This window comes from Trichoplax adhaerens, genomic scaffold (assembly GCF_000150275.1).
Source record: "Trichoplax adhaerens TRIADscaffold_5 genomic scaffold, whole genome shotgun sequence".
In the NCBI taxonomy this organism is placed as follows: Eukaryota; Metazoa; Placozoa; class Uniplacotomia; order Trichoplacea; family Trichoplacidae; genus Trichoplax; species Trichoplax adhaerens.
The window spans coordinates 6,126,356-6,152,841 of record NW_002060947.1 but is presented as its reverse complement, the minus strand read 5'-3'; the positions used below and the strand labels follow the sequence as shown (position 1 = coordinate 6,152,841).

Below are 26,486 nucleotides of genomic sequence, written 5' to 3'. Positions count from 1 at the left end.
TCTATAGCTGGCGAGACGGGGTTGTAAAAGTAGTTTTAGATCATCTGTAATCTCAAGTAGCCACTGTAAAAGTTAGATTAGTCTATTCTGCTTAATAAAGTATAGTAAATGATGGCTAGCAATAATGAGTAGAGCGGCTATGTCTATATCTGTAGTGGGTAAGACGGGGTTATAAAGTAGTTTTAGATCATCTGTAATCTCAAGTAGCCACTGTAGAAGTTAGATTAGTCTATTCTATTTAGTAAAGTATAGTAAATGATGGCTAGCAATAATGAGTAGAGCAGCTATATCTATATCTATAGCTGGTAAGACGGGGTTGTAAAAGTAGTTTTGGATCATCTCTAGCAAAAGTAGTTTTAGATCATCTCTAATCTCAAGTAGCCACCGTAGAAATTAGATTAGTCTATTCTGCTTGATAAAGTACAGTAAATGATGGCTAGCGGCTATATCTATAGCTGAAAAGACGGGATTGTAAAAGTAGTTTTAGACCCTCTGTAATCTTAAGTAGCCACCGTAGAAGTGAGATTAGTCTATTCTGCTGAATAAAGTATAAGTAAATGATGGCTGGGCATAATTTTAATGAGTAGAAAGGCCATATCAAGTATTTGGAAATTGGATATTGCCTGCTGTACAGCTGTTTGTTTAGTATACATTCGACTGGGTTCATTTCCATCCTTTATAAGCAGTACTGAGAATATTAGCGCAATCAACTTAATACGATTGAAATAGTTTTATACTAACTAGTGGAATTTTTCGCCATGTTTCAGCAATATCGAGTCGATGTTGTTGACTACTTCGTCAGGGTCATGGGCTTACAGTCTATACTATAGGGTAGCCGACAGGACGCTGTGTACTGTACTGCAGACTAGAGTGGACTGCAAAAACCACTACGTCATTGCAATCGAGAAAAGCGCTATGGCTGTTAACTACTTTGCTCGTAGTCCATTCGACGACTTGGAGGATGATGAAACTGCCTTGCAACATGCTAAATATACCTTTCATTTAGCAGATCAGGATGAAGGTGAAAAGCTAGCATCCAAATGGAACTGTAAAGAGATAATCATCACTTTCGATCCAGGTAAGTTGGTGTTGATGTTGTCCAACACGGCTATACAAGATGGATTTTTGCTGAATAATCATGATGGACACTCGACATAGACCAATAAGGAGAGGACATAATATTGATTACAGAGAATCATTAAATGGATCTGCTTTCATCGTCAATGTTTCTACTTGGATTAAATCGATCTATCTGAAGAAACTCTTTTAATCTACCCCCCCTATTTCATGGTATGGGTAACTGTTTCGACGCTGTGTCAATGGACATGGTTGTGACAAGGGAGATGTTTTCCATCATTTCGTCATTTTGCCTTGCAATGTTTATATCGTTGCTGGAGTGCTGCCTCCAAAATAAATCTTGCTGCTAGGTTACATCGTAACATTGATACAAGTGTCTATCGTGTCATTGGAGAGAATGATGTAAAAAATCCTTGGTAGAAGAACGGATTGATGTGATGATGTAAACTAGAGCAAGAAATCCCAGTCACGTTCTATGATATAATTATTTTCGAATCCTTAATCATACGCATAGTACGCGTGTATTTTAAGGATGAGAACATTCAATAAGCATTGACTGATCTTACTACATATCGACGAGTATAGTAAAACATTAATCGACTAGTCTGTAACACTCTGGCTTAATATAGTTGTAAATAGATTTAGATTGAATTGACTATTTTTTAAATTGTAAATAAGAGTGCATATCATGATCTACTTTACTTTTGAATACCTTCGTCCATATGTAGGCATAGGCACAGTTGCTAGAAACGAGACGGTAGATTACTCGTTATACTAATCTTTCAAAATACCAAATCATGCCAGATTAGAGAAAGAAGGGAAAGAATTAGAGAAGAAATCGACTCGCACATTACTGTACATTCTACCAATATTGGGTTGTTCATACTGTCTAAAGTGGTCTCGAAGTTTACTGTAATAAAACAGGAGCTTAATTACATATAATAATACTCATAAAAGAATCGCATGCTTTATTGTACAGACTTGCATTTTAGAAATCGCAATATTTATGACTATGTAATATACTGGACATAGACATGATACAGTACATGGAATAAAATAGAAATAGCAAGATTTAAAACTACTACCATCGACCTTGACTAGTTAGTATGTAAGTTCACTAGCTAAGGTTTGTAATCATAGGACGTGTCTTTTTAGAACAACAATTTGTGAACTCGCCATAGTTCATGTTGAAGTAATTGCATTATTAAACTTAAGCTGAACCTGCATAAATGCTTGCACAGTCAATTCCATACGGGTATACTATGAGTATAATTGTTCTATGAACTATCTATCTACTATGAACAAATACATACGTTCTAATTTTCTGAATTTTATTCGCTCTAGCTTCAACCATTCTTTTACAAGGCTATCTAAGCAATAGAACAGTGAACAATATTGGCTACTTCGCCTTGGATGGTCAAACTAGCCAACGTCATCGATATCCAGTAATTGGTATCGACAATGAAAACTCTATATTAATATGTTTTTGCTCCAACAAACCTCAAGATTCTTTTCAATGGGCACAAAGTGTATGGCATAGCCTTGTTAATATTATTTTTACTTCAGTGACTGTCAATCACATCACTATTCCATTTAGCAGTCTAGAACGCTGGTCAACTTTTCAATTTGATTCATCTTTCTCTACTATCTATCTTTCTATAGTTAATGCAGACGTTTGATGCTGATAAAGTGGTTCTCATGACATCGCTACATCAATGTAACTATCAAAGTATGCTACCAACTGTTTTGCCTTTCTTAAGGACATTAAAAAGCGCCTTTTGGACGGAGAATGACGACATTACAACATTAGAACAGCCCAATATAATTAGCGATGCTCCTGCTGCTGGTAACTTTTCATTGACATATAGACTAGTTGTAACTAGACATGCTTTATTCGTAGGCAATCAAACCAAGCTAGGTTATAGTAGATGTTAATGATAACGTATCATTTCACTACAATATCAATGCTATTCATGGTTGTTGTATTGAAAGCGATTCAAGTAATTGCATTTATATATGGATAAAATGTTCCTTCTACTACAGCAATATAATCATAACGCATGCCTTTCCATTTCGAAACAGTTCTAACTGAATGCCAAATCAGTGCGAAAGCTGCAGTTTTGTATATTTGCTATACGGAATCATCCACAGTTGATATGCAAACTTTGAAGCTCTTGTGGAGTTGTTTAACTAAGTCTGTGCTACAGCAAAGTACCAATGTAAGTTGAATCACAACGTAATGACAAAGACGCTAGTTAGGAATAGTCAATTTTGTCAATGATCATTTTTACATTATTTTACAAAGTATTATAATGTGTATAGCTATTATTTAAATGCACATGCGAAGCTACTAATGTTGATAATACTCGTCTACGTGTAGCATATGATTACGTCTTAATTGAGTTGGTTGTATTTATTTAGGTATCATGGGAAGAACTTCGTGACATCTACAAGAAAGCAATAAGTCTAAGGCTGTCAGCAAACAATATATATATGTAATCACTCTCCTAACTTATTAAAAATCAGCAAAGCCATTCTTTTAAACGAAGTAACGTAGTGTTCTATTTGTACGTACTGACTTGATCAATTGTAAAAATAGTATTGTTGCTCTTCAATAAATTTTTTATAAAACGGTTAAAAAGATGTTATTTTATTAATTTGCGAATGGCTATCCATTATAAAATTACCTCTTCATTAACATAAAATGCATTCAGTGGCATTATGCCAATCGAACGTAAAAAAGTTACCAACTGGTAACACGAGATACGGAAGAGACGTCTTTATAATTAATAATTTATCGCTTGTACTTCATGCAGCTAATGCTTAGCAATAGCCAGCTGTTGCTAAGCTTGCAACTTACCTTGACTATAATATACTTTACATAATTATTTTTACTTACGCTGTCACTAACTAAGAGATCAGGCATGTTATGTCGAAATTTACACTCTATCTACAGTACTGCACAATGTATTGGCAATTCCATGATAATTTTAATGTTACATTAAGTAATTAATTAAGAATTTTTATTGGATGATGCCACAAGGTCATCATTGGCTTGATCTGTTAATGTAGCAGCACAATCGTTTACTTCTTCATTATCTATTTTATCAGTTGTACTAGCATTACTGTTTACATTATCTAGATCTGGCACTTCATCATGGCTTGGTTTTTCATTTTTGTCGTTGACGTCATCAATTTCGGCGCTTTCGTTGTTGTCTTTTTCCAAAGATTTTGTGTTAACTTCCTTTTTCTGTTTAAATATGGGTATAGAAATAAAGTAACTGATCAGCTAATCATGTAAAATAGAATGATCATTAAATTTAATCGTGTCTTGCGACATGAGTACGGACCTTGGTAAAATCAGCTACTTTTTGTCGAAGTTGGTTTCTTTCCTCTTGAAGAGCATGGCATAAGCTTTTTAAACGATCAAATTTAGCTTTGAAATTTTCATGTTCCTTTTCTTGTTTTAATTTCTATCAATACAGTTCAGTATAGCAATAAATTAACGTTAGCAACGTAGCACATTACTTTATCGGTAGAAAAATATAGAAATATTTTTAGTCTAGCGCAAACCTCCCCGGTCATTTCTAAAAATGCACGATTTGTGTTCTCCCATTTAGTCTTCCATACAATAACCTCCTTTTCTAATCTTTTAATACTTTTTGAAGCCTATGATATTTTATACCATTGAAATTGAACATTTTGTACGATATTAACACATGTATATCAAACATATTTGCCAGAACTGCATTTCTTACATTTTCCGTTTCTTTCTTGAAGGTATTGAAAATATCATTACTTTTATCAATGGTTTTTTGAAAGTCTTGAAATTTATCGGTGTACGCTAAAAGCTGACAAAAATAATACCTTATGTTAATTTACTTAATTTTATAAATCAGAAACGACGTAATAACTCTATTGTGGGTACTACCTGCTTCTTCAACTCAGCTTCATTTTTAGTTAATAATTCGCATTTTTTCTTTTGTTCGTTATTTTCAGCTATAAACTAAGAGTTTTAAATAGAGGAAAGTCCATTTTACTATTTTTACGCTAATATCTTGATGTAGTTTCATTACATTGTACTAAGTCATCAGAGTTTTGGTACTATCTATTAGCCGTAATATACAAATTGTGATTCTAAATATGTAAAATCTTACAAGTTCTTTAGCTTTATCGTAACGTGCTCTTTCTTCGGTTAATATTTTATTAATTTGGTTGAATTTAGCTTCATAGAGCTGAACTTCAAGTTGTTTTTGTTTAAATAATTTTTCCACGTGCTAATTATACAACATTAATTTTTAGTACTTTCTCAAGATATGAATAAACTGGAGAAAATTATTAGAATTCTATTCTAACTCTGAGAGCATATTTACCTCTTCTCTTACGTCGTACTGCTCCAGCAATCCTTTTAACTTCTTACTTAATCTAGAAGACAGTGGAGTAAAGTAGAATGACAATTCGGTATATGGCTTGTAGTTTTTTTTTTAAAGAGAGTTAGTGATTCGATATGCCGATTTACTACTGATCAATTTCACTAAGTAGAAACTCGAATCTTATTATTACACAATCTTTGATAAATTGCTTCAGTTAATGAGTGATACGCATAGTAATATACTTTGATAAAAATGCATTAATTTCAATGCAAATGTGAACTTTTTGGCATTTTTTTGAATACGTCTACTTACTCTGCATTTTGGTCCTGTAAAGCAACATTTTTTTCGCTTTGTTCCTGAATTTGATTTGTTATGTCGTCAATTGTAGACTAAAACGTGGAATATTAAAAAATTTGTTGAAATTTTCCTTCATGTATAAGCTTTACCACGTTGTTTAACTGCTTTAGTAGTTATACTCGGGTACTTTAACATAAATAATTCAGGTAGTCAGTTAATATTATAATTCATATCTTATCAATATTAATTGAATTGCATAAATTCCTACATTAACTGCACGGTTAAATGTGCTTATACAGTAACTGCATAGTAGTACGTTGTTAGCTCATCACTGTATAGCATTATAATTACTTAGACGATATATTTTCATTTTCAAAGAATAACATTAACACGGTTGCAACTTTATTGATGTTATTTCAGCAGAGCTGATTCTGGCGTCAAAAATATGCATTATCAAGCTATAAGCTACTATTATAGTTTACTAGGAACTTGCTGAAGGTGTTAGAATATGCTTGTAATAAATACTTTGCTCAAACTTTTATCATTGATGTGATAGAATGTAGCACGTATTATTCTAGCACCATTTACATAGTGTACAATACCTGAAATTTTGTAGCTATTGCTTGACGTTTCGATTCTTCTTCTTTGATACGATTCATATACTCTTCCTATGAAAGCAATATATAAAAGTTTTATAACGTATAAATCACTAAATATGCTCCTATAAATGGCCCATGTAGAATATTACCGCTTAGCCTAGACAGATTTGTAGTCAATAATAGCTGTATGGCAACACATTTATTTATCCATACCGTATAAGAACAAATATTCACTACGAACTAACGCAGTAAAAGGAAAAATTGCTTCTCAGGAAAGTCATAGCAAACTGGATTTTTATACTATACTTGAGGAATTAAAACCTAGTACGAGTGTATTATTTTGCTTACCTTTATTGCTTTATTGTGACGCTGTAGTTCTCGGCATAAATTTTCCAGCTTTACTTTAGCCGAATTTGCTTTTTCCAGTTGAGTTTGCAGAGATTGCTTTTCCTTAGTGAGCTTACATAGGAAGCAAAGGACGTTACTTTCTTTTTTATTATCATATTTAGTACAAGTAATGCACTAGGTGTAAACGAAAGACCTAATTTGTTCGCTTGGCGCTTTTAGTATAAAGCAATTCACAGATGTCATGCAATTCAAAAATGTGTACATATGTAGCAATTGTCTTGCTACTATATTACTATATAAAAGGTAGTGTATTGTAACGTATATGAGTAATATAGCTAAACAAAGAGCACGCAGTATCATCAGCGATAGAAATTCCAATTTTTAAAGTCTATAAACGAAATGATGCTATATGTATCGGACGGCAAAGAGTTATTGAAATCACCGAATACTAACATCATTTGTAGCTTTGATAACAACTGTTAAAAAAAGTAGCCGTAAATTTTCACTGAAATAGCTAAGTTTAATAGAGGATAGATATAACGAGGCCGTCATAATGACATTTTAGGAATTGGTATAAATTTGTAAGAAATGTATTGCAATAATTTTCTTGAAGAGTAAGCGCTACGGTATGATTCTAGACAATATAGTAATTTGATTTTTATGCTTGAATAAGTGTTAATGTTTAACAGTTAATTCTTAAGAACAAATAATAAATTAAAATAAGTTAAAAATAGTATCATTTATTGGTTATACGAATAATCTTTATTCCATTCATTGCTCTACAATAACAATTCACTTACTCGTTGTTGATTTACGGTATTAGCCTTGACGGATTTCTCCTGTTTCTTCAAGGCTTTACTCTGTATTATTTAACGAGCATCAACATTAGTAACTATCGCTCCATTAGTTAAGTTGGTAGATATATTGGTTTCATTCAGTGATTGCATTTACAAAAACATGTCATATGATCGATTTCGATCGTTGAAATAATTACCCTTTCATAAAAGTTAGTCTAATTAATATCGTTATACTATTGTAAGTTGAGTACATGGTACCGATAACATTATAAAGTAGTCGCGTAAATTATCATTTCCACTGGCTCAGATCTTGGCTGTTTACTACTGTACTACCGCTCATTTTTTCAAGTATGTAATCGCTAGTGGATACGTATTGACTATTAATTATCAGTATGCTATACTTTTCCAGAATCCTACAAATTAAGGATAAGGATTCACTCGGTCTAACTAAAGGAATTCTTAACAATTAAAAACTTCTACTACAGTATACGTATGTTATGAAGCGGTATGTGTGGATTGTTTAGTCTTAAGTTAATAAAGTGATGCAGTACTAACGCACTAGCAGATGTTGCGCTTCTAGTTTTTAGCGCTTTACGTATTGACAGTACTGGATCCACCTTTCAACGATTGAATTCAAGGGCAGAAGTTAATACTATGATTGACCAAGTATATCAAACATAATTTTTATCAAGTCAATGATAAGGACAAGAATCAATTGTAACCTGTACTAAGTTGTAAATTATCATCTAGAATAGTTATTATGCAAGATTACAACATATTATTATCCACCCACATACCGTCTGCAGATAATGAGAACATGCTATTGCTAGTTTTTCTTCCGGTGTAGCAGCTTCATCGAAGGCCTTTAACAGCGGTTTCATAAGAGGATCTAGCAAAAAGATATGGATAATAATTATATAAAACAAAACTAGATTAATATAATGTAGTAATAAAGAAACAGCTTTAACATCTTCCTTCAGTCCTAACAATATAAGCTCGTATCAGTTGAGCTGACGAAAACTATTAATCAAATATCGTGCAATCTGTATTCTCGAACAGAATCGTTTACGGTAGTCAATAGTCACTACAATCACGTACCACGTAAAAACAAATATGTCCTATGCACAATCTATCAAAACTGACTTATATTTCAGTGAGATGGATAACGATGAAATGCTGTTTTGATGCACTTTATTAGGATCGGGCAATGCAATATATTATACTAGTCTAAACAAATCAGCTTGTTGTGTAGTGCTATGTCACCTGTACTCTAATAATACGATCTAATAAGTTGTGTAGGAGATATGGATCATTTATGATCGTATAATGTGTATTGAAGGCTAAAATGAAAGAACGTCAAATCTTCATGCCACGCCGGATCAGTGACTTTCGTCCGTGATGGAAATTATCTGAAATGTATTAACGTATAGAACTGCTGCTGTACTATCGTTTGATTCACTCTTGGTAAGCTATTACTACGATAGGGTTGCTACCAGCAACGTAGTAGGGGCATTGATTTGGTTGGTAGTAAATTAATAGTTTATACATTGTGGACGGATGCTGCCTGCTGGTAGTCCGAAAGTAATTCTCGAATTGTAAGCAATCACCTTTATTCATTATCGAATATCAAAGTAACGCAGCAACAATATGACGATACAATTGAGCCAAAAATGAACTATGACGTTAGCGGAGTGTACAATAACTTGAGAATCAGCCTAATCAAGGGAGTGATACTTTGCTGCGAATAAAATACTCTTGATGATTTTATAAAATCATGATGTCTTTCTGTCACAGTAAACTATGTCATACACGTAACTACTGTCAACGGACAGTTGTGATGTTATATAAAGTATTGTTTTCAATGAATGGCTAAGTTCAATGTCGATTTAACCTTTACCATTTCGTTAAGGTAATGGATTCTATCTCTATTACATATCGATCATTGGAGTGTAGGGTATACTTCTTATCATTGATGGCTTTATTAAGATTGTTGGAAAATATTAGCTAATATCATGATACTACTGTACTTGTGTGGTCGTGAATTGGAAGACCAGTGGTTATCAAGGTTGAGTTTTACGAGTCGACTCTTGCTACTCCATTTTCGATATTTTGGGTAGTCCATTTATTGAAGCTTAAGGTATCCATCCTTCACTCCTCTACCGTTCTCTGATTTCATCGCGAATACGAGTAAAACGATATGAAAGTACTACCGTCGAACATGATGATGAAGGATGATACAGTATGCATCATATTATCCTCAGTGGTTGTTATCCACTTCAAAGTATCGATTTGAACGGCAGTTGTGCTAGCTGAATCTAAATTGGTTATTTTAAATGATCTATTGTTAAGGGATAGATTGTATTCGTTCATTGGCAATGAAACTAGTTGATGATGCTGGCCAACATGATGATGATCGCATTTAATCAACAGAAGATAAATCAACGTATGGATTGATCAGTTATGTTGTGAACCATGATGCAACATTGTCACGTTATCTTTACCTTTCGGCATTTTAGTCGGTACGTTAGTGGTGGAAACGTCCATTTTTTGATTGAATTCTTCAGCAAGTTGTTGATTAATCTATTAGGATATGGATTGAAATGTTATCTACAAAATTGCAAAATCAAGCCAATCGAATCCATCGATCCTCCAGCAGGCGTGGACTAATGGAATACTATTCAATACAATAGACTGACTAATCTATCTTCGTACGATCGATTACTGTAGTCTGTGATGATGACTCCATCGTCAACCATCAACCTTCCTCTTCTACATACTGTAATCCTATCATCAAGAGGCTTTCCTTACCTCAGATGGTGTCCTATCTTCTTCTGTCTTGGACATTTTTTCTAGCGTAAAAATTCAGTGATTGAGAATGGAGATGCAAGCAGTCGCAAGCGGACTCTTATTTTGAAGCAAGCGGGTTATGGCGTATTGCTTCTTGCGCATGTTCTTATTATACAGTTGGACACCGCAGTCCTACAGTGATTCTGACTCGTGCCTTCATGACAGCTCGTGACGTAACCGATTTTTCCCTCTACAATTTACCTATGCTTGGAGTGGGAAGAATGGCAAGCATGCGCGATTGAAGAGAGTAGAGTGTAGAGTAGGCCCAGCCATAATAACTCCGATTACTCAGATACTCAGCGTAAATAGCTTAAATAGTGTAGAGTGTAGTACAGTAGGGTACAGTGTACAGTACAGTATAGTACTGTACAGTAGAGTACAGTGTACAGTACAGTACAGTACTCTCTCTACTGTACACTGTCACCTCACCCGGTTGAGCGGAGTGATACTGTGTTACTTGATTCACGACTGGATTGCATTCTGACTGGTAGAGTGTGATATCGTTGTTGCTGACGTTGGACGAGCACGTCCGCCCGTCGTTGACGCTATAGGCATGACGCCCACGACGTCATACGGTATGCAGGTTGAGCCATCCAGCGGCGACAAAGTCTACTGCAGTCGATTCGGTTTCCATGCTAACTTGCGTTAGAGCTGAGACAGATGCTTTGCTTCTTATTTTCTTCTTCAAATAGTACTCAGCGTTGGAAGGGTTAAGATGTCTTCATACTAAAATTGAGCATGACTTACTACCACTTGTACAGTAGAAGATTTTGTTTACATGCTCCCTGTCGTCAGAGCTGAGACAGATGATGTACTTCTTAAGGTATAAGGTGTAAGGTGTCTTCATACTAAAATTGAGCATGACTTACAACGACTTGCACAGTAGAAGATTTTATTCTGATACTACCTGTCGTCAGAGCTGAGACAGATGCTGTGCTTCTTATTTTAATTGAAGGTGTCTTCATATTAAAATTGAGCATGACTTACAACGACTTGTACAATAGAAGATTTTGTTTAGATGCTACCTGTCGTCAGAGCTGAGACAGATGATGTGCTTCTTAAGGTGTAAGGTGTAAGGTGTCTTCATACTAAAATTGAGCATGACTTTATGAACTAATGCTTGATGATGGCAAGCTGGGTTGAAAAGTAAAGTCAAATACGATGACTGCTATACTCGTACTTGGATGATAGTGGACGGTGTACAATTAAAAAGTACATGAAAAGGAGACCCTGGAGGTCTTGAGTGCGTAGACATACAAATATGTTCTATACGAGTAATAGGCAGTATAATACTGCACTGTTATGCATAGCAGTATCTCCATCATTACTAGAACATACACTGCTGTCGATGTTCTTGGCATCCTTCTAAGCAAAGGAAAGATGAGCTACGATAGTATGGATGAAGTGACTTAATTATAGCGGCCAGATTTAGCCTATCTACCGCCAAGTCCTCATAATATTGCAGCTGTTAAGCAATACTGTATAGTCTGCTGCAATACGCCTTACTCGACTCAACTACTCACATAATAAATGAATATTTGAATTTAACCAACCTGCAGTCAACTCATGCAGTCCTCTCATAGTTCTATCCTGTACACTACTAGCTACCATGATATCATTATAGTGGACAGTCTTTAGCTCATGGCTCGACCATACAATGAAGTGTACGTGTATATCGACTCATGTAGACAACCTTCATCCACAGGAACATGCAATTGGATATCAATACAAAATAAAATTAGAATCAAGAAGCATGCTGCACACTTTAATCATTTGGAAATATTGCAAACACTAGCAGTTTCCAAAAACCAGTTTTCAGCATCGATGACGTGATCATAGAGGATTAGAAATTAATCCACGCAGCAATTAGAAAGACCGCACGGTATACGGACGGAAGAGATGCATTGATGCACAGTTTGGGTTGGATACGTAGACTTTTGTCTACTAGTTTACACAAGATTTATGTTAATACTGCAGAGTTCCTATACAGTAAACCATTCAAACATTATAACAGTGTACATCGCAAAAATGTATAATTACGTGACTACAAGTCTACAAGATAGGGAAAGTAAAAGTACAATTCATCGTGCTTCTGTAATAAGCTTATCCGAAGATAAGGGGATCTAACTTTACACACCAAATCAGCTATACATGTACAGAACAGCGATGGTAAGCATAAATCATGTTATCATACAATGTACAGTACCGTATCCAAACAATTTCACAGTATGGAAATGGAATACAGTTTATCAGTAGTAAACGTTTAGAGAATGTCCCATCACCTGCGATAATATTAATAATACTATGGTAACCGAATGCAGTACAACAAAAACGACTACGGCTATCATAACAGCTACTTTACATTTTGAGAAGTTCCATACATTATACAGTACACCTTTCATTAGATATGATTATAAAATCAATTCAGAATTATCCAATTATGGCCCTTTACTTCTAGCAATTTGTTCTCTTAATATCAATATACTTTGTCTTTGCTCCGGAGGTAATAAAGCTATCTGTTGGTCGGTTAAGCTCAACACTTGCATAATAAGAGCGGCCTGAAATAAAATTTCAGCAAAACATAGATTATTGTTAACCGCTATCACGTAATATATTATAAGCGCATACAGTACTAGTTGTGAACCAGTTCGTTGTAAATTATATAAAACAAATTTTACAAGAGTATAACACAACTACATTTGAAAATACCTTTTCTTGATCTTGAGCACGAATTTGAGATGCTGTTATCAGGCAACAAAATTTGATTACATTATAACTTAGGTTTTAATAAAAGTCACGTCTATTATTGATTTGGATATATCGCTAAATTTGATACCTGGTGGTGGAGGCGTCGTCGTAGATGGATTAGGTGGAGCACGATTTGCTGAGGGTTTCTTGGCTGGAGGGGGCTGTGGATTACCTGCTCCTTGATTAGGACGTTGTTGAGGTTCAGGTACAACGTGGCCAAATCCAGGATCGACAGGTGGTCTACCTACCTGCTAACGCAGTTTGAAATCGATAAGTGACTAATCGCGATAACGCTAATATGTGTATAGAACTGCAACTTTTCAACATCATTTTCTTAATTACGTCTATCTTTCGTGAAAGAATGTTCTAATACAATTTAAATATCTTAAAAACCTGAGGCTCCATTGGCATTCCGGGTAGAGGACCACCTAACGGTTTCACCAAGGTATTTGGAGGATGTAAAAGTTTCTAAAAAAATCGAAAATATTTTATTCGCAAATTAAAAAGAAAAAACACTAGAACTTTATAGGAAAATCAATCTTATTTTTGTTAGCCACAATTGATAAAACTTACTGTTGCTTCAGCTGGATCGACAACTTTCATGACAACTAAAGCCTGCAGTAGTGCATACGCCAATTGGGGATTTTGCAGCAACATTCGTCTTGTCTCATCAGGGTACTTGTGTATACTTTCCTAAAATAAGACAGTATACATAAATTATGTCAGCAGTGGATAGCATACAAGCTAAGCTAAAATCGTTTGACTAACCTTCATTTGAACCATCAGTTCAAACATTTGTTCAGGTGGGAGACTCTGCACAGATTTTTTTATTACTTCTGGAACCTCTTCCATAGGTACTGCATCGCCATACATAGACGGCTACAGAAAGATCATGAATATAAACAACTAGAGTAACTTTAAGACAATAACTTAATTGATGCTTTGCGGTGATGAACTGCTGTAAGTCAATGTGTACAATGCAACAATTGTTTACTAATTTAAATTTTTATTCTATTATACTACATTCTCCGTAAATCATATTTAATTTTACCTCTGCTAGTCCACCACCACCAGCCGGCATTTGTAAAGGAACTACAACATTGAAATGCATCGTTCAGAAACTGGCAAGTGATACACTCTCAGTCATATGACTATTCTACAAATGGGTAGTACGTAAGATGAACTTACGATCTTTATCTTTTTCACTAGCCGCACTGTCAACTCTTAATGATCTCCCATTTAATTCATAACCACTCAAATTTCTCATAGCACTTAATGCAGTTTCTTTGTCTTGAAATTCGCAGAATCCATAACCTTTAGGTTTACCACTTTCACGATCATATACAAGCCTAATAATAATTCATTGCCAATGGAATCAAAACTATGATATTGCTACTAATAGTTAACATTTGGCAAGATAGGGTAGCAATTAAATTTTCATCAAGACAGTACTACCTGAAACTGACAACTGGACCAGCACTTCCAAAGATGTCCTTTAATTGTTCTTCAGTGGCTTCATAAGGAATATTACCGACTGCAAGAAGAATAACAAATTAAGTGTTTCGATATCATTCTCAAACAATATGATCGATAGTTTCAAAGAGCATGCGTTGCGTCTCAGAGCTAGTAACTTTGTCATGTAGCGTTTGCATTAGCAGAGGGGATTACCGTAATTAGGAATGGCAGCAGTTAATTTAGAGGCTACATTATGTTCACATTACCGTTCGCTATAGCTGCTGATGTCAAGAGAGTGCACTCAAAAGTATTTTAAGACACAAATATATAGTAGGCAAACAAATTATTCCATTTCCAATATGATAGCAACTTTCACTTGGCATTGCCACTGCGGATTGAATATTGCACCTACGACACTACGTTAGGGTATCTTTTCCGGATTGCATATTGCACCCACGACACTACGATAGGCAATCTTTTCTTCTTGTTTAATCATATTACTATTAGTGTAGCGTATGTGGATAAGCATCAATAGGGACTAGTAGAGGAAGATTAATTCCTGCTAAACTACATTGCCTACATAATTAATTGGTGTGCAGCTCGTTAATGATTCCTATAGCGTATAGGCGATACTGTAGGAAGAATTGTTGAATGCATTTACTGTATGTATATACTTGCAAATTTCTCACTAATTCATTCCGTAACTTTATGAAAGTATTGTTGCAAGTATGATCGCACTTTACAAGGTTCATCAAGAACGATTTGATTTGTTAGGGTATAGATATGACATCATAGGCAATATCTACTCCTTTCTAATGTCATGATTACAAGTAAGATTCATTTGAACTACTGTATAATCATTCCATTCCTACACTTAATCGATAACCCGAGAGCAAAAGATTCTTCCTTTCTACACGCCATAACGCCTCGCTTGGATACGATACTGTAGGACAATAAAACTACGCATACACATAACCTACGTTCCATTAGATCCACTATCATTGGAGATGAATATCCTACCCTATCACTAAGAACATGAGGAACAGAAAGATTTAACATACCAAATACTGAACGTAGCGATCGTTCCCGAGAAATGGTTGCAGAAGCCATCTTGTGAGCACAGGCAATGGATCAAGGCAAAGCAGAAGATGGAAAGGGTTTACGCATGCCTGAACAGTCCACTTGCAGTCAACAGAGCGTCATCTTAGCGCATGCTCAGTACGGTAGAGCAAACCATCGGAACGATATATGGAAGCTTTAGTAAGGAAGAGTATAGATTGGCTGAAAATGCCAGTATACTGTTTAGGACGTTCATTCTTGTAACTGGATTCCGTATGGGTAGGGACGATCGCCAGTGTTCAATATGAGAAGAGGCAGAGCAATTCCATGGCAACTTCTTCTTGGCTAAGATCAGACGCGCAAAATCTGCTAGTGGTCTCTGGCCAGCTATACTCTACAGGATTGCTCCATTAAACAGTGCCATTAAATCGAGATTACACCACAATCCAATTCAGCAAAGTGGCTACTGTTAAACGCAGTTGGATCTTCTTCTCTTCGATTGATTGGTTAACTTGGAAAATTACTCCAAATCTATCATTGACTACAAGCATTTCTTCTACTTTTGGACTAGCAGTTTGTAGTCCAGTCTATGCTAGTGGTAACTCGTTGCATGCATCATCATCGGTGTGCAGTTGTGTTGTGACTATTTTACGCATTCTTATTCGCTAAAGGTATTGTAACTCCTCACTCATAACAAGATTGCCAAGATGAGTAGCAATCGTGCTTCTAAGCATGGCTCCGTTAAAGACGACAAGCCATTTTATCAAGCGGGTGATCGCATGACTGCTGCTCAGATAGTTTCTCAAGCTCGATCATCATTACGCACATTAAAAACTAAACGACCTGAAACTCCATTGCAATCTGAGCGAACTCTACTAGGAGATCGTAGTGGTAGTGCAAAAACGCGTGAAAGTCGACCACCATCAGTTATGAGGTAAAATTGGCAATAGGTCTCATAGGTATATTTAGTCATTGACTTTATATCAATATGGATGACGTCAGGATATAAGGGCCCGTATTACATATTGACGAAGTAGACTTGGTAATATCGTCTTATTGAGCATCAACGAACATATTCATCTTGCTACTGTAATCCAAATTATATTTATACAACTTGATCAGTTATAATAATATTGGATATCACAAGATGCTGCAGCATATAGATTATCATCTTGATTAGTCGAGTAGATTTAGTTGAGTTTTGCGCACATCCTATAATTGAAGTTTGTTACTTGCGTGTACCATAAATATCAAATCTTAAAGTGTGTCAAAATAATTTTCTAGATTTTCCATTTATAATAATGAATATCGTTAATCGGTACGCAAAGTTACTAAATTATTCACTTTTAAAGTCGATAGTAACAACTACAACGTTCTATCATCATTCATGCCGTAGTAGTCAAAAAATTCGAATGTTATTGCTGAATATACTGTATTCGGCGATAATAGGTTAATCGAACTCTTGCTACAGTATGGAGAACAACGAGAGATGATAGAAATTAAGCTTATTGCCATGTACTTAGGTTAATAAAGTATGTGGTTCATTTGCGATGTCAATGATTGTAAATGGATACTGATTTAATCGGATTAAGCCAATCATCACTGTTTTTATTTACAATTTTGGTATTGACGCTGTCTAACCGAGTGCCTACTGCACACATCTTTCCCAGAATATCGCGGACATGATTCAATGATTAGTAATATTGAAGAATTGGTAAATAGTTCCAACAATAATATTTCCCTTATATTTTACCATGATCTAAGTCTAAGCGATTCCTTTATAATAGAATCAAATTATATATAACATATCAGTCTATTTAGTTGTGGATGTAATAGGAATATTATCAATTAACACACTAAATGCGCTTTGCACTCGTGTAATGATAAAGAGGAGTACATAATTAAGACATCGACCAGAAAGCTTAATCAGGTTATTGATGCGGAACCGATGTTGAATGAATTTCATCAATAATATAATTAGAAGAGACTGTGAGAGCAAAAAATCAATACCTAGTACTCTCCTAGTAATCTAATACAGTAGTTGACTGAAATAGCTGATAGACTTGATATGATAATACAATTATCGAGAGATTCCAAATCACGTCAAAATACAATCTTGATTCAATCCTTGTAAAACATATTCATCCGTTTAAATCTCTACTTAGTGCAGTCTTTGGAAAGTGTATTTCATAGGTTTAATTTTCTGCTCTGTGGATGTGATCATTTAATCCGAAACTTATTTATAGCATTGAAATGTATTCTTATAACTTGAATAGGTGTCATTACTGATCAACTCCTTTTTATCAAAATATTTCGTTTTATAAAACCTTTATAATCAAAATTGTTTACATCAATCGTTGACCGATACTAATTATTATACTGTAAGCCTTTACTTGGGACATATTTACGGCACTTAAAAATAACGATATAAAAATGATATGACAATCTTATGGCTAATTAATCTTTGATACTGATTTAACAAAGTTGATTACCTTCTCATTTGTAGCCGGTTAAACGATTTCTGTTTAGTTATATACTATTATTTATTACTTATCGACAGTATTTCTTCGAGGAACTTTGTTGATTATCCAGCAGCTAAACCACCGTCTGGGAAACGATTAGCGCCGATTGATCAACAGAAGATTACAAAAAAGCCTATCTCTCCGGCTGATTCTGTCGAGAGCAGAGAAAGGGCTAGTAGTGGTAGTTCTGCTAACAACCGAAAGTTGGACAAAGGTAAGGGCAGTCATCTTTATAATTTTGTAGACCAATAAATATATTTTCTTTAGTAGTTGAATTGTACTGATTATAATCGTAGTAATCTAACAATCCTTCAACTATAATTGTTTCATTTTCGGTATTTCAATCTCAAGTTTAAAATCTTCAATCGACAAATAAAATCATCGTTGTTTCATTACATTTAATGTAATATTGCACAAAAGTAGAGTAGAAAGTATAACTGTTTGCTAGGTTTATGCTACTGTTGTGCATCATTTCAAATTTTTACTGATCAATTATTTGAATAACAATAGGGATTTTAATTTGACTAGTAGAATCGGTAAATGTTAAGATTATCCAATATGCTATTGCCGCGTAAAATATTATAGACAGTCCATCGGGCATTCCTAGAAGATCATCTTTTGGTAGGCAGTATCGACGTTTAGACAGTCTTGATGAACCGAAAAGTGAATCCAAATTGGAAGGTAAAGCATCCAAGCAATTACAACATACTGCTAGCTTTGATCAAGTACCGCGTCCACCTTCGCAAGCTAGAAGAGGGTCGTTACCTTCACCAGCAAAGGAAACTGGTAAGATTTACGCTTCAATCCATAAAAAAATTGTCAGATAAATGTTTTCTATGCTACTAAAACGTTATAAAAATGAAAGTAATTAATTATATACAGTGTTTTGGATATCAGTATACGTTAAAATAGTTGTATATTATTGTCCTAGGAATGGCTAATAGAAGAGTTCATAGTGGTCCGAAAGAACGACTTCAGTCAGATATTACAATTGATACCTCGAAAAATGATAATTTAGCTGTAACAAATGATTTGGAGCCTAGCTCTGACAAAACAGCCAGTTCAAATAGTAAGGGAGTAAAAACTAAGACATTAACAAAATCAAAAGAAAATTTAAAAACTACTAAAAAAAGAATTACTAAGGATAAAAAGTCTACCATTCAAGATGAAAATAAAAAGACGAAAAATTCTGCTACTGAAGACGAAGATGCTGCTTACTGGGAACGTGTGATTGTACCACTATTAAATCGTATAGATTTAACTAAATTGGAAGGTCCTACCAGTACTAACCAACTCTATCAATCCACGTGCTATCTATGGGATGCATTGTTTAGAAAAAATTTACTAGGACGAAGCAGCGGTGAAACTGGATCAAGTAAAAGGAGAAGTAGTGTTTTACATGCTGCTTACCGCCTATTGGATCAAGATGATCCAAAATTACTAATAAAACTTGCTCGTATTATCTTTTCTGTAAGTTGATTGCAAAATTTATTTCTGAAAATGATACTAGATTAATGAGACATTATTTATAAAATTAGATGAAAGTCAGTGGGAAAAATTTAGGAAATATTTGCAAATTGGTGTATTTAGCTAGTCGTAATGAATCGAATGATAAAATGATTATCGATGAAAACATTCCTGGTAAGTTATATGAATATTGATCATTAACGCTATCGCTGGAAAATATTGGAGTATATAACATTGATGAAATGTTGTTTTTGGTTAAGATTATTTATTTGAAATATGGAAAGACGTGGACCCTACAATTAATTTAGAAGCTCTAACTTACAGTGCTGCGTCCATTAAATTTCTGTCTGGTAATGCAAATCTGCAGGATTATCTGTTCGACCGTAACTGTATCGAGGCGGTGGCATTAGCGATGAACTCTCTCAATTCTGAAGTACGCTATTTTCTATTTGATTACAACTATGCATTTTAAGAATTATCTCGAAAGATTTTTTTATTTTACAGTCTGACCTGAAAAGTAGCGAGATTTCACATGCCATGATTCAATTGACTGGAATTTTAGCAAATCTAGCTGACAATGGACAACATCGAAAAAAGTTAATGTCAAAAGAGATTGTACTATCTGTTTTACCTGTAGTTACTAAGTTTACCAGTGATCATGATTTAATGCTAAATATAGCACGAATATTTAGGTAGGTACACAAATGTTTTTGATATATCATGTTACACTTAATATTGACTGCTAATTTGGACTTTTGTAAAGTACTTTGGTACTAAATGATCTACTTATTGGTATATTAAATCCTGCAGTAAATTGACTCAACATAGTGAATTCTGCCACATCTTGATTGATGAGGCTGATCTTATCGTACTTTTCTTGAAAGTAATGGAAAAGCAAGTACATAAAGCGGTAACATCCAGTTGAAAAATTTGCACTTTTGCTTGATAAAATTACAATAGTTACAATATCAAATTAAGTCATAGTAAATATCTTCATAATTAGGATTTGGTTCTACGTTTGGGTTATATTCTTGGAAATATCTTTCTGGAAAGTGAAGAAATTAGTATATTTGTAACTTCTAATGGCAATGGCATCGAATATTTATTAAAAGTACTTAGGACATACCTTGATTGGGATAGGAAGGTAATAAATTTTACTGTAATCTATCTTCGTTAATTTAGGTGCGTGGACGCTTGCTTGCTTCATTATAATGCTATTTATAAACTTGCCAATAATAGCTCGCTTCTGATGAAGACACCGAAGAAAAGCCAAAATCTGTAGCCAAAATTGAAGACGTAATACTAAAGGTACTCTAAGTTACTTAGGAGTTCATTGCCGGAAAAACGAGAAAAATTTGCTCAAACTTGCCTTTGTATAATTTAGATTATCCGAGCTATTGTAAATTTGTCTATATATCCGGACGTTGGCTCAATCATTGCCACCAGTTATGAATTCGTCGACTACCTACTACAACTATTAGGTTTTAATTTTTTAATTGCTTAGTAGCATTGTGATAGAAATTAACTTGTGATCATTTTCCTTTAGCTACAAAAGATATATTAAAATCGAGAGAAATTGTGACTCATGCAGCTGTCGCGATAAGTAATTTATCCTTTTATGATGTCAATGAAAGTGCCTTATTTAAAAAAGAAATTGAATTAACAAAGTGTACGTACTACTTATTATGGACCGGTTAAATGCACTACTGAATTTAAAGTTGATTTATAATCGACTGCTACTGGAATGATTAAGGGATTTAATTATATATATATTTTATAGTTTTAGTACTTTTACTACTGGATGATAATGCTTCCATCATGATTGATGTCGTACGTGTTTTTGGCAATCTTACCAGATCGAAAGCCGTTCGTGATTTGTTAGTTAAGAAAAAAGGTAGGTTCTCTTTCACTTTATCGATTCCATATAACGTAATGAAATAGAGTAATTCCCTCCGTAATTGAGTGCACTTTATTTTGCAGTGGATGAGATGATGATTGCGCTTCTTGATGCTGGCCAGCGAGAAACAGTATTTTATGCTTGCGGACTGTTGATGAATTTTATGAAAGATGCGGATAACAGAGAGAAATTATTGAAAGAAGGAGGTGTTAAAAGGTATCGTGTTGTTTTTATTTTAAGTGCCAAAATAGAAAGTGTACAGACAGTTTTATACCACGAGCAAAAATTTCACAGTAAAGATGTATTTCACTTATGTTCTTTCAATGGTAGACTGATTGATGCATTACGAGATTTTGGACGAGATGATTGGCAATTGGCAGGTTTAATTTGCAAGACTCTATGGAATTACAGGTAGGATAGGGCTGTACAGTTTTCAATGTATAACGATCAATTTGACAACCATATCAGCTATATTGATTTACCAATAATAATAATAGATAATAATAGCATGTTGTCTTATGAATTGATGATAATAAAAAAATTAAATTATTGATGCATGATTTATAGCGTCGGTATGGAAAATTCATATTCAGCGTTTGGTGAAGAAGATACTGACCGACTAATAGATTTCCTGGAAGAATACTTGGGTATTTGTTTAATTTATGCTTAGGGTATCTGTAAATGTATTGGAATCTTAACGAGGAATGCTGCTATTGCGTATATTATTTATAGATGAGGATATCATATTCGACTATGCAGATAGTGATGTTTCGCCAGAGACGCAAGAAATGCTAAAGGATATTTGGAATGATGACTTTTGTCCCGTTGCAACTGAATTTCTACAAAAAGTGATAAAATATCGAAGTGATCTGGAGCCTTTAGATTAAATATTATACTTCATATTGGATATTGAAGCACTTTATTCAGCGATCATGCTTGTAATAAGTTGTACAGTAACTTAAGTTTGCATTTCGATTGCAAAAGAAAATTTTCGCTTTCAGGTGATTCCTTGTCGTCGATCTTGAGGAATAAGAATCACCATTTTGAAATAGTTACTCTTTGTGTATTAATATTTAGAAGTAGATATTAGCTGCCTTTTTTTATTTGAGGATTAACCAAATTAGCTTAAACTCATATGTTGTTGATTACTAATGTACAGTAATGTTGTCATCATGATATTGTGATTAATTTATGCCTAGGCAGATCAAGATCGCTTCAAAAGCGAATGTTGTATATAAAGTAGGCGATAGAGTGTCATGAAGGCACAGCTATCTTAACTTTAGTATTTTTGTAAAAAATTTGTAATGATAGTATTCAGTGTGACATTGTTTACATACAGACCGTTTGTTTAATCTTAAGGTTATATAAATGTTTCGCAAACTATGATTAAAATTTAGGATAGCCACTGTCTTCAGGTGAATTGAAATGAATGAATTTAGCTATTCAACAGAGAGACTTTTGAGGAAAGATTAATTTCAAGTATACAAGGGATTGTATGGGATCTGCCCACTTGCATCCTAGTCGTAGCATGGAATTCATTCTATAAGAAATTTAGATACAATATCATGCTCAACTTTAGAAGAAGTCTTATCATTTGTTTTACGAGTATTTGACAAATACGTTGATACAATTGTTTTGTTTCCGATGTATTTTAAAAATTTTTCGTTCAATAGTTGGTTCTCAATTTTAACAATTGTTGATTGCAATTTTTGTCCTTCGAAAGTTCTTTTAGGGAGTCCATTGAGATAATAAAATATTTTATGGTTTCTGTCTAAGTTTTTTATTTTATGGCAAATGATTATACTCCTGATCAAGATCACTAGAATCATGTAATATTGTATATTCTCATTGATAAAAATGTTTGATATACTACTACGAAATAGGAGGAAAAGTAGGATAATTTCAAGGAGAGAAATATTTAATGGATAGATCATAAAAATAGTAGATATCGATCGATATACATGTAATTACGATCAGGACAGCCTAGATAGTAAGATTAGTCAAGTGCGACTAGCTAAAATGGCTATTGACTAATTGTTATGTCTAGATATTGCAGGTAGGGTAGTTACATCAAGTTATTAAAGATAAGTAAAGCCAATGCATAAGAAAACGGTTGGAAACTATTATAATCGATATACTGTATGGAAAGAGAATTATAAATTAAGAGAACTAACAATATTATCGATGAGTCTATGTGAAATATATAAAGTATAACGAGCAAACTTTATGAAATAATACAATTTGACAAAGTATAATGATATAGTTGCAAAGTAGCTGTATTTAGAAATATTAGGTTTGGTGAGATAACGTGATGAGTAAAATATATAGTTTATTCTGTCAGTTTAATGAAAAGAATTAAGAGGCAACCTTGTAATCTTCTAATTTTTTTAGAAGAGAGTCTACATTAGCTAACTTGGTAATTATCTTGGTAATCATCCATTCTTGGATATCTCTAACATAGAATAATTTAGCGAATGATGTACGTACAATCTTTTGAGCTCTCAGTAAATACTTTCTACTTTCCATGCATTCAGCATAAGCTCTTTCTAATCGAAATGGACTAATTCTACCACGCTTTCGTTGAAATCGAGTATGCCACGTTGGTATTACATTTCTTGCACGATCATAATGTATTGTACCTTGATAATAAATTCCTATGGCATAGAATGCAGCTGAACCAGTAAATGAGCATTCTTCTGCTTGATATTTACGATTAATGGCAACAGTAATATTTTTTGGACAACCAAGTAAATGTGTTGCTGTCATGACGACTTTATGATTCATTTCGCCAGCTTCTAAAACACCTAAGCATAAGGCTAGCGATGTTATTCCGGCTGGTAATAATTCAACCATATTAGCAAAGTGATCATAACGTGACCATCCTGTTAATGCAATGCCAGTTACTGTCATGCCAGTATCTTGTAAGGATGCGATAATTTTTAACCACGATTCTTGATTGCCAACATGTTGCTGAATAGGTGGGAAATCATTATCCGATCCGCCAGCTCCTTTAAAAGCGGATGCAATCCATACTTCACGAAATACCTTAGCGTAACGTTGCCACATCCCGGTAGGGAAATATTCATCTAAATTAGACCAATAGGCCCATACCATAGGTATAACGTAATCTTTCAAGTTGGCGATGTGATCCACACTCCATGTTCTTAACATATCATCCCATATAATGACACGTACATTGGACCAGTGGCTATTAATATAACTCGATACTTGCATAATATGGGTAGTAAATAATTTCTCTTTGGAAATAAATTTACCTCGAGTATGTTTATGCTTGTATAAATCGTAGACTTCATCACCACCAATATGGATATAATCAATTCCTGGATGTAAAGTCATAATTTGTCGAATCATTTCTTCGATTAATTCATAGGAGCCATTACAGCCAGAGCAAATGACCATTTTATGGTGGCTTACTTCATTTAAATGAGTAAATTGATCATGTTTCAAGACAAATTCCATATGGCCAAAAGTTTGTATTAATGGTATAATGGTTAACTTGAGTTGAGTGGCTGTTGTGTGTATTTTGGCAATATCTTGAGCAGTATAGGAATTATTCCTTGCTAAAACGGAAATATTGCCCGTATAAGGAAACATATCTTCGTATTCCATTAATAAACCCGTTGCACCTAATTTCTTGAATAACGGCAATAGCTGGAGTAAGTATTTGATCTTTGGTGGAGCTCCTTTCAAATCGAAGTGGACTAATTTTTGCCCTTCAAATGGTGACGTGGTAGTTAATGTATACTTGGCCAATTGAGAATCTTTTTCTGATAATTCTTTTTCTACTTTACTTTTATCCGCTTTCAATTTCTCATAGGCTTGCTGTGAGCTAATTAATTTCTTTTCTAAATCACCTTTGGAATCGCATTTATGTTGATTGGATAACTTGTTGAGTTGTTGAATTTTTTCCTTGGCTTCTTGTAATTGAACAATTTTAGCATCTAACTCTAAGCGTAATTGGGCAGCATCTTCCAGTTTAGCTCGATTATCTTTGGTATCTAGTTTAAAATCGTCATGTGGTAAAGTTTTGGTATTGGAATCGGAGGATAAGTAACCGAAAAATTTCAATGATAGTAATATAAATAAAATGACACATAAGATGACTGGTAGTGGACGTATTCGATTGGTACGATTCATTATGTTATTCATTGGGAGGATTGTAATTCACTTTACAGTTAATAATAATATCATCAACGACGATTTTCAATTTGGATTGGATGAATAGCAATGGGTTGCTAATGGGCAAGAAATGAACAGATTGATGGATACAATATGATATGGCCAGATTGATCGATACAGGTTGCCAATTTTTGTCACTGTCGTCACGGCTAGCAGGCTAACGTAGTAGATATTAGTCAAAGATTGATGACGATGGCAATTTTTCTAGGCAGTAGTTAATTATTCTTTATCAAGTGATCAGCGATTAATTGAATTATTTTGTGTTGGAGTGGATGGAAATATGGCGATCGCAGGGAAGCAAAGCCAACAAGAGAGAGAGAAAGATTTGCTTGATGGACACTATAAGGAAGAAAGTAGGAAAGGATAATCTTACCGATGAGGAATAGAGCTTGCCTCCAGTATACATCAATAAAATGAGAATAATTGTCTAATCCTTGACATTGTTTGGCATGGCCAACATATGATGGAAGCGTCGTAAATCAATTGGCGGAATATCAGTCCAAGTAAAATTTCTTTTGTCAATTACTTTCTTCAATGGAAACAATAGGATCAAAAATAGAGTAGACTGTTTATCCAGTCATTAAAGAAGGAAAATGGTGGCAAGGATAGCATAAAATCTGCTGCTGACTGCGTTGATGGTTCCTCTTGCAAATGGCCACGAGACTGTCCAAAGTGTCTTTCAAGGGGGAGAATTTGCTGCCTGTTGACGCCGATCAATTCTACTACCATCCAAATAATCACTGGCACACAATCAGTAAGATTTCATCACAGTTGTAGCAATGACTTTAGAACACGTAGAA

General features: G+C 34.4%; 5 protein-coding genes across 5 annotated transcripts; 2 read left to right on the top strand and 3 right to left on the bottom strand.

Moving 5' to 3' along the window:
• Positions 1-915: 915 nt before the first annotated feature.
• Positions 916-3,576, top strand: TRIADDRAFT_56726 (uncharacterized protein; the record flags this gene model as incomplete). The annotated part of the gene is made up of 5 exons (XM_002112979.1): positions 916-1,078; positions 2,422-2,606; positions 2,740-2,923; positions 3,160-3,296; positions 3,499-3,576. 5 exons carry the CDS (start codon positions 916-918, stop codon positions 3,574-3,576), a joined length of 747 nt encoding a protein of 248 aa, XP_002113015.1.
• An 821-nt stretch (positions 3,577-4,397) lies between these two features.
• TRIADDRAFT_25276 (uncharacterized protein) lies at positions 4,398-4,931 on the bottom strand (the record flags this gene model as incomplete). The annotated part of the gene is made up of 3 exons (XM_002112534.1): positions 4,398-4,550; positions 4,651-4,746; positions 4,836-4,931. Coding segments are annotated over 3 exons (345 nt in total), but the record flags the coding sequence as incomplete, so codon positions are not given.
• A 7,845-nt stretch (positions 4,932-12,776) lies between these two features.
• Positions 12,777-15,651, bottom strand: TRIADDRAFT_56724 (uncharacterized protein; the record flags this gene model as incomplete). The annotated part of the gene is made up of 10 exons (XM_002112533.1): positions 12,777-12,896; positions 13,048-13,079; positions 13,175-13,337; positions 13,480-13,554; positions 13,660-13,779; positions 13,855-13,965; positions 14,138-14,178; positions 14,275-14,435; positions 14,542-14,620; positions 15,603-15,651. The coding sequence occupies 10 exons, from the start codon at positions 15,649-15,651 to the stop codon at positions 12,777-12,779; spliced, it is 951 nt and encodes a 316-aa protein (XP_002112569.1).
• Positions 15,652-19,055: 3,404 nt separating this feature from the next.
• Positions 19,056-22,373, top strand: TRIADDRAFT_26025 (uncharacterized protein; the record flags this gene model as incomplete). The annotated part of the gene is made up of 14 exons (XM_002112978.1): positions 19,056-19,592; positions 19,661-19,763; positions 19,850-20,022; positions 20,094-20,281; positions 20,400-20,499; positions 20,593-20,733; positions 20,829-20,897; positions 20,974-21,070; positions 21,136-21,258; positions 21,370-21,483; positions 21,570-21,702; positions 21,817-21,897; positions 22,054-22,133; positions 22,219-22,373. The coding sequence occupies 14 exons, from the start codon at positions 19,056-19,058 to the stop codon at positions 22,371-22,373; spliced, it is 2,094 nt and encodes a 697-aa protein (XP_002113014.1).
• A 1,855-nt stretch (positions 22,374-24,228) lies between these two features.
• Positions 24,229-25,218, bottom strand: TRIADDRAFT_2986 (uncharacterized protein; the record flags this gene model as incomplete). Its single annotated transcript, XM_002112532.1, has 1 exon — positions 24,229-25,218. A coding segment is annotated over one exon (990 nt), but the record flags the coding sequence as incomplete, so codon positions are not given.
• Positions 25,219-26,486: the final 1,268 nt, after the last annotated feature.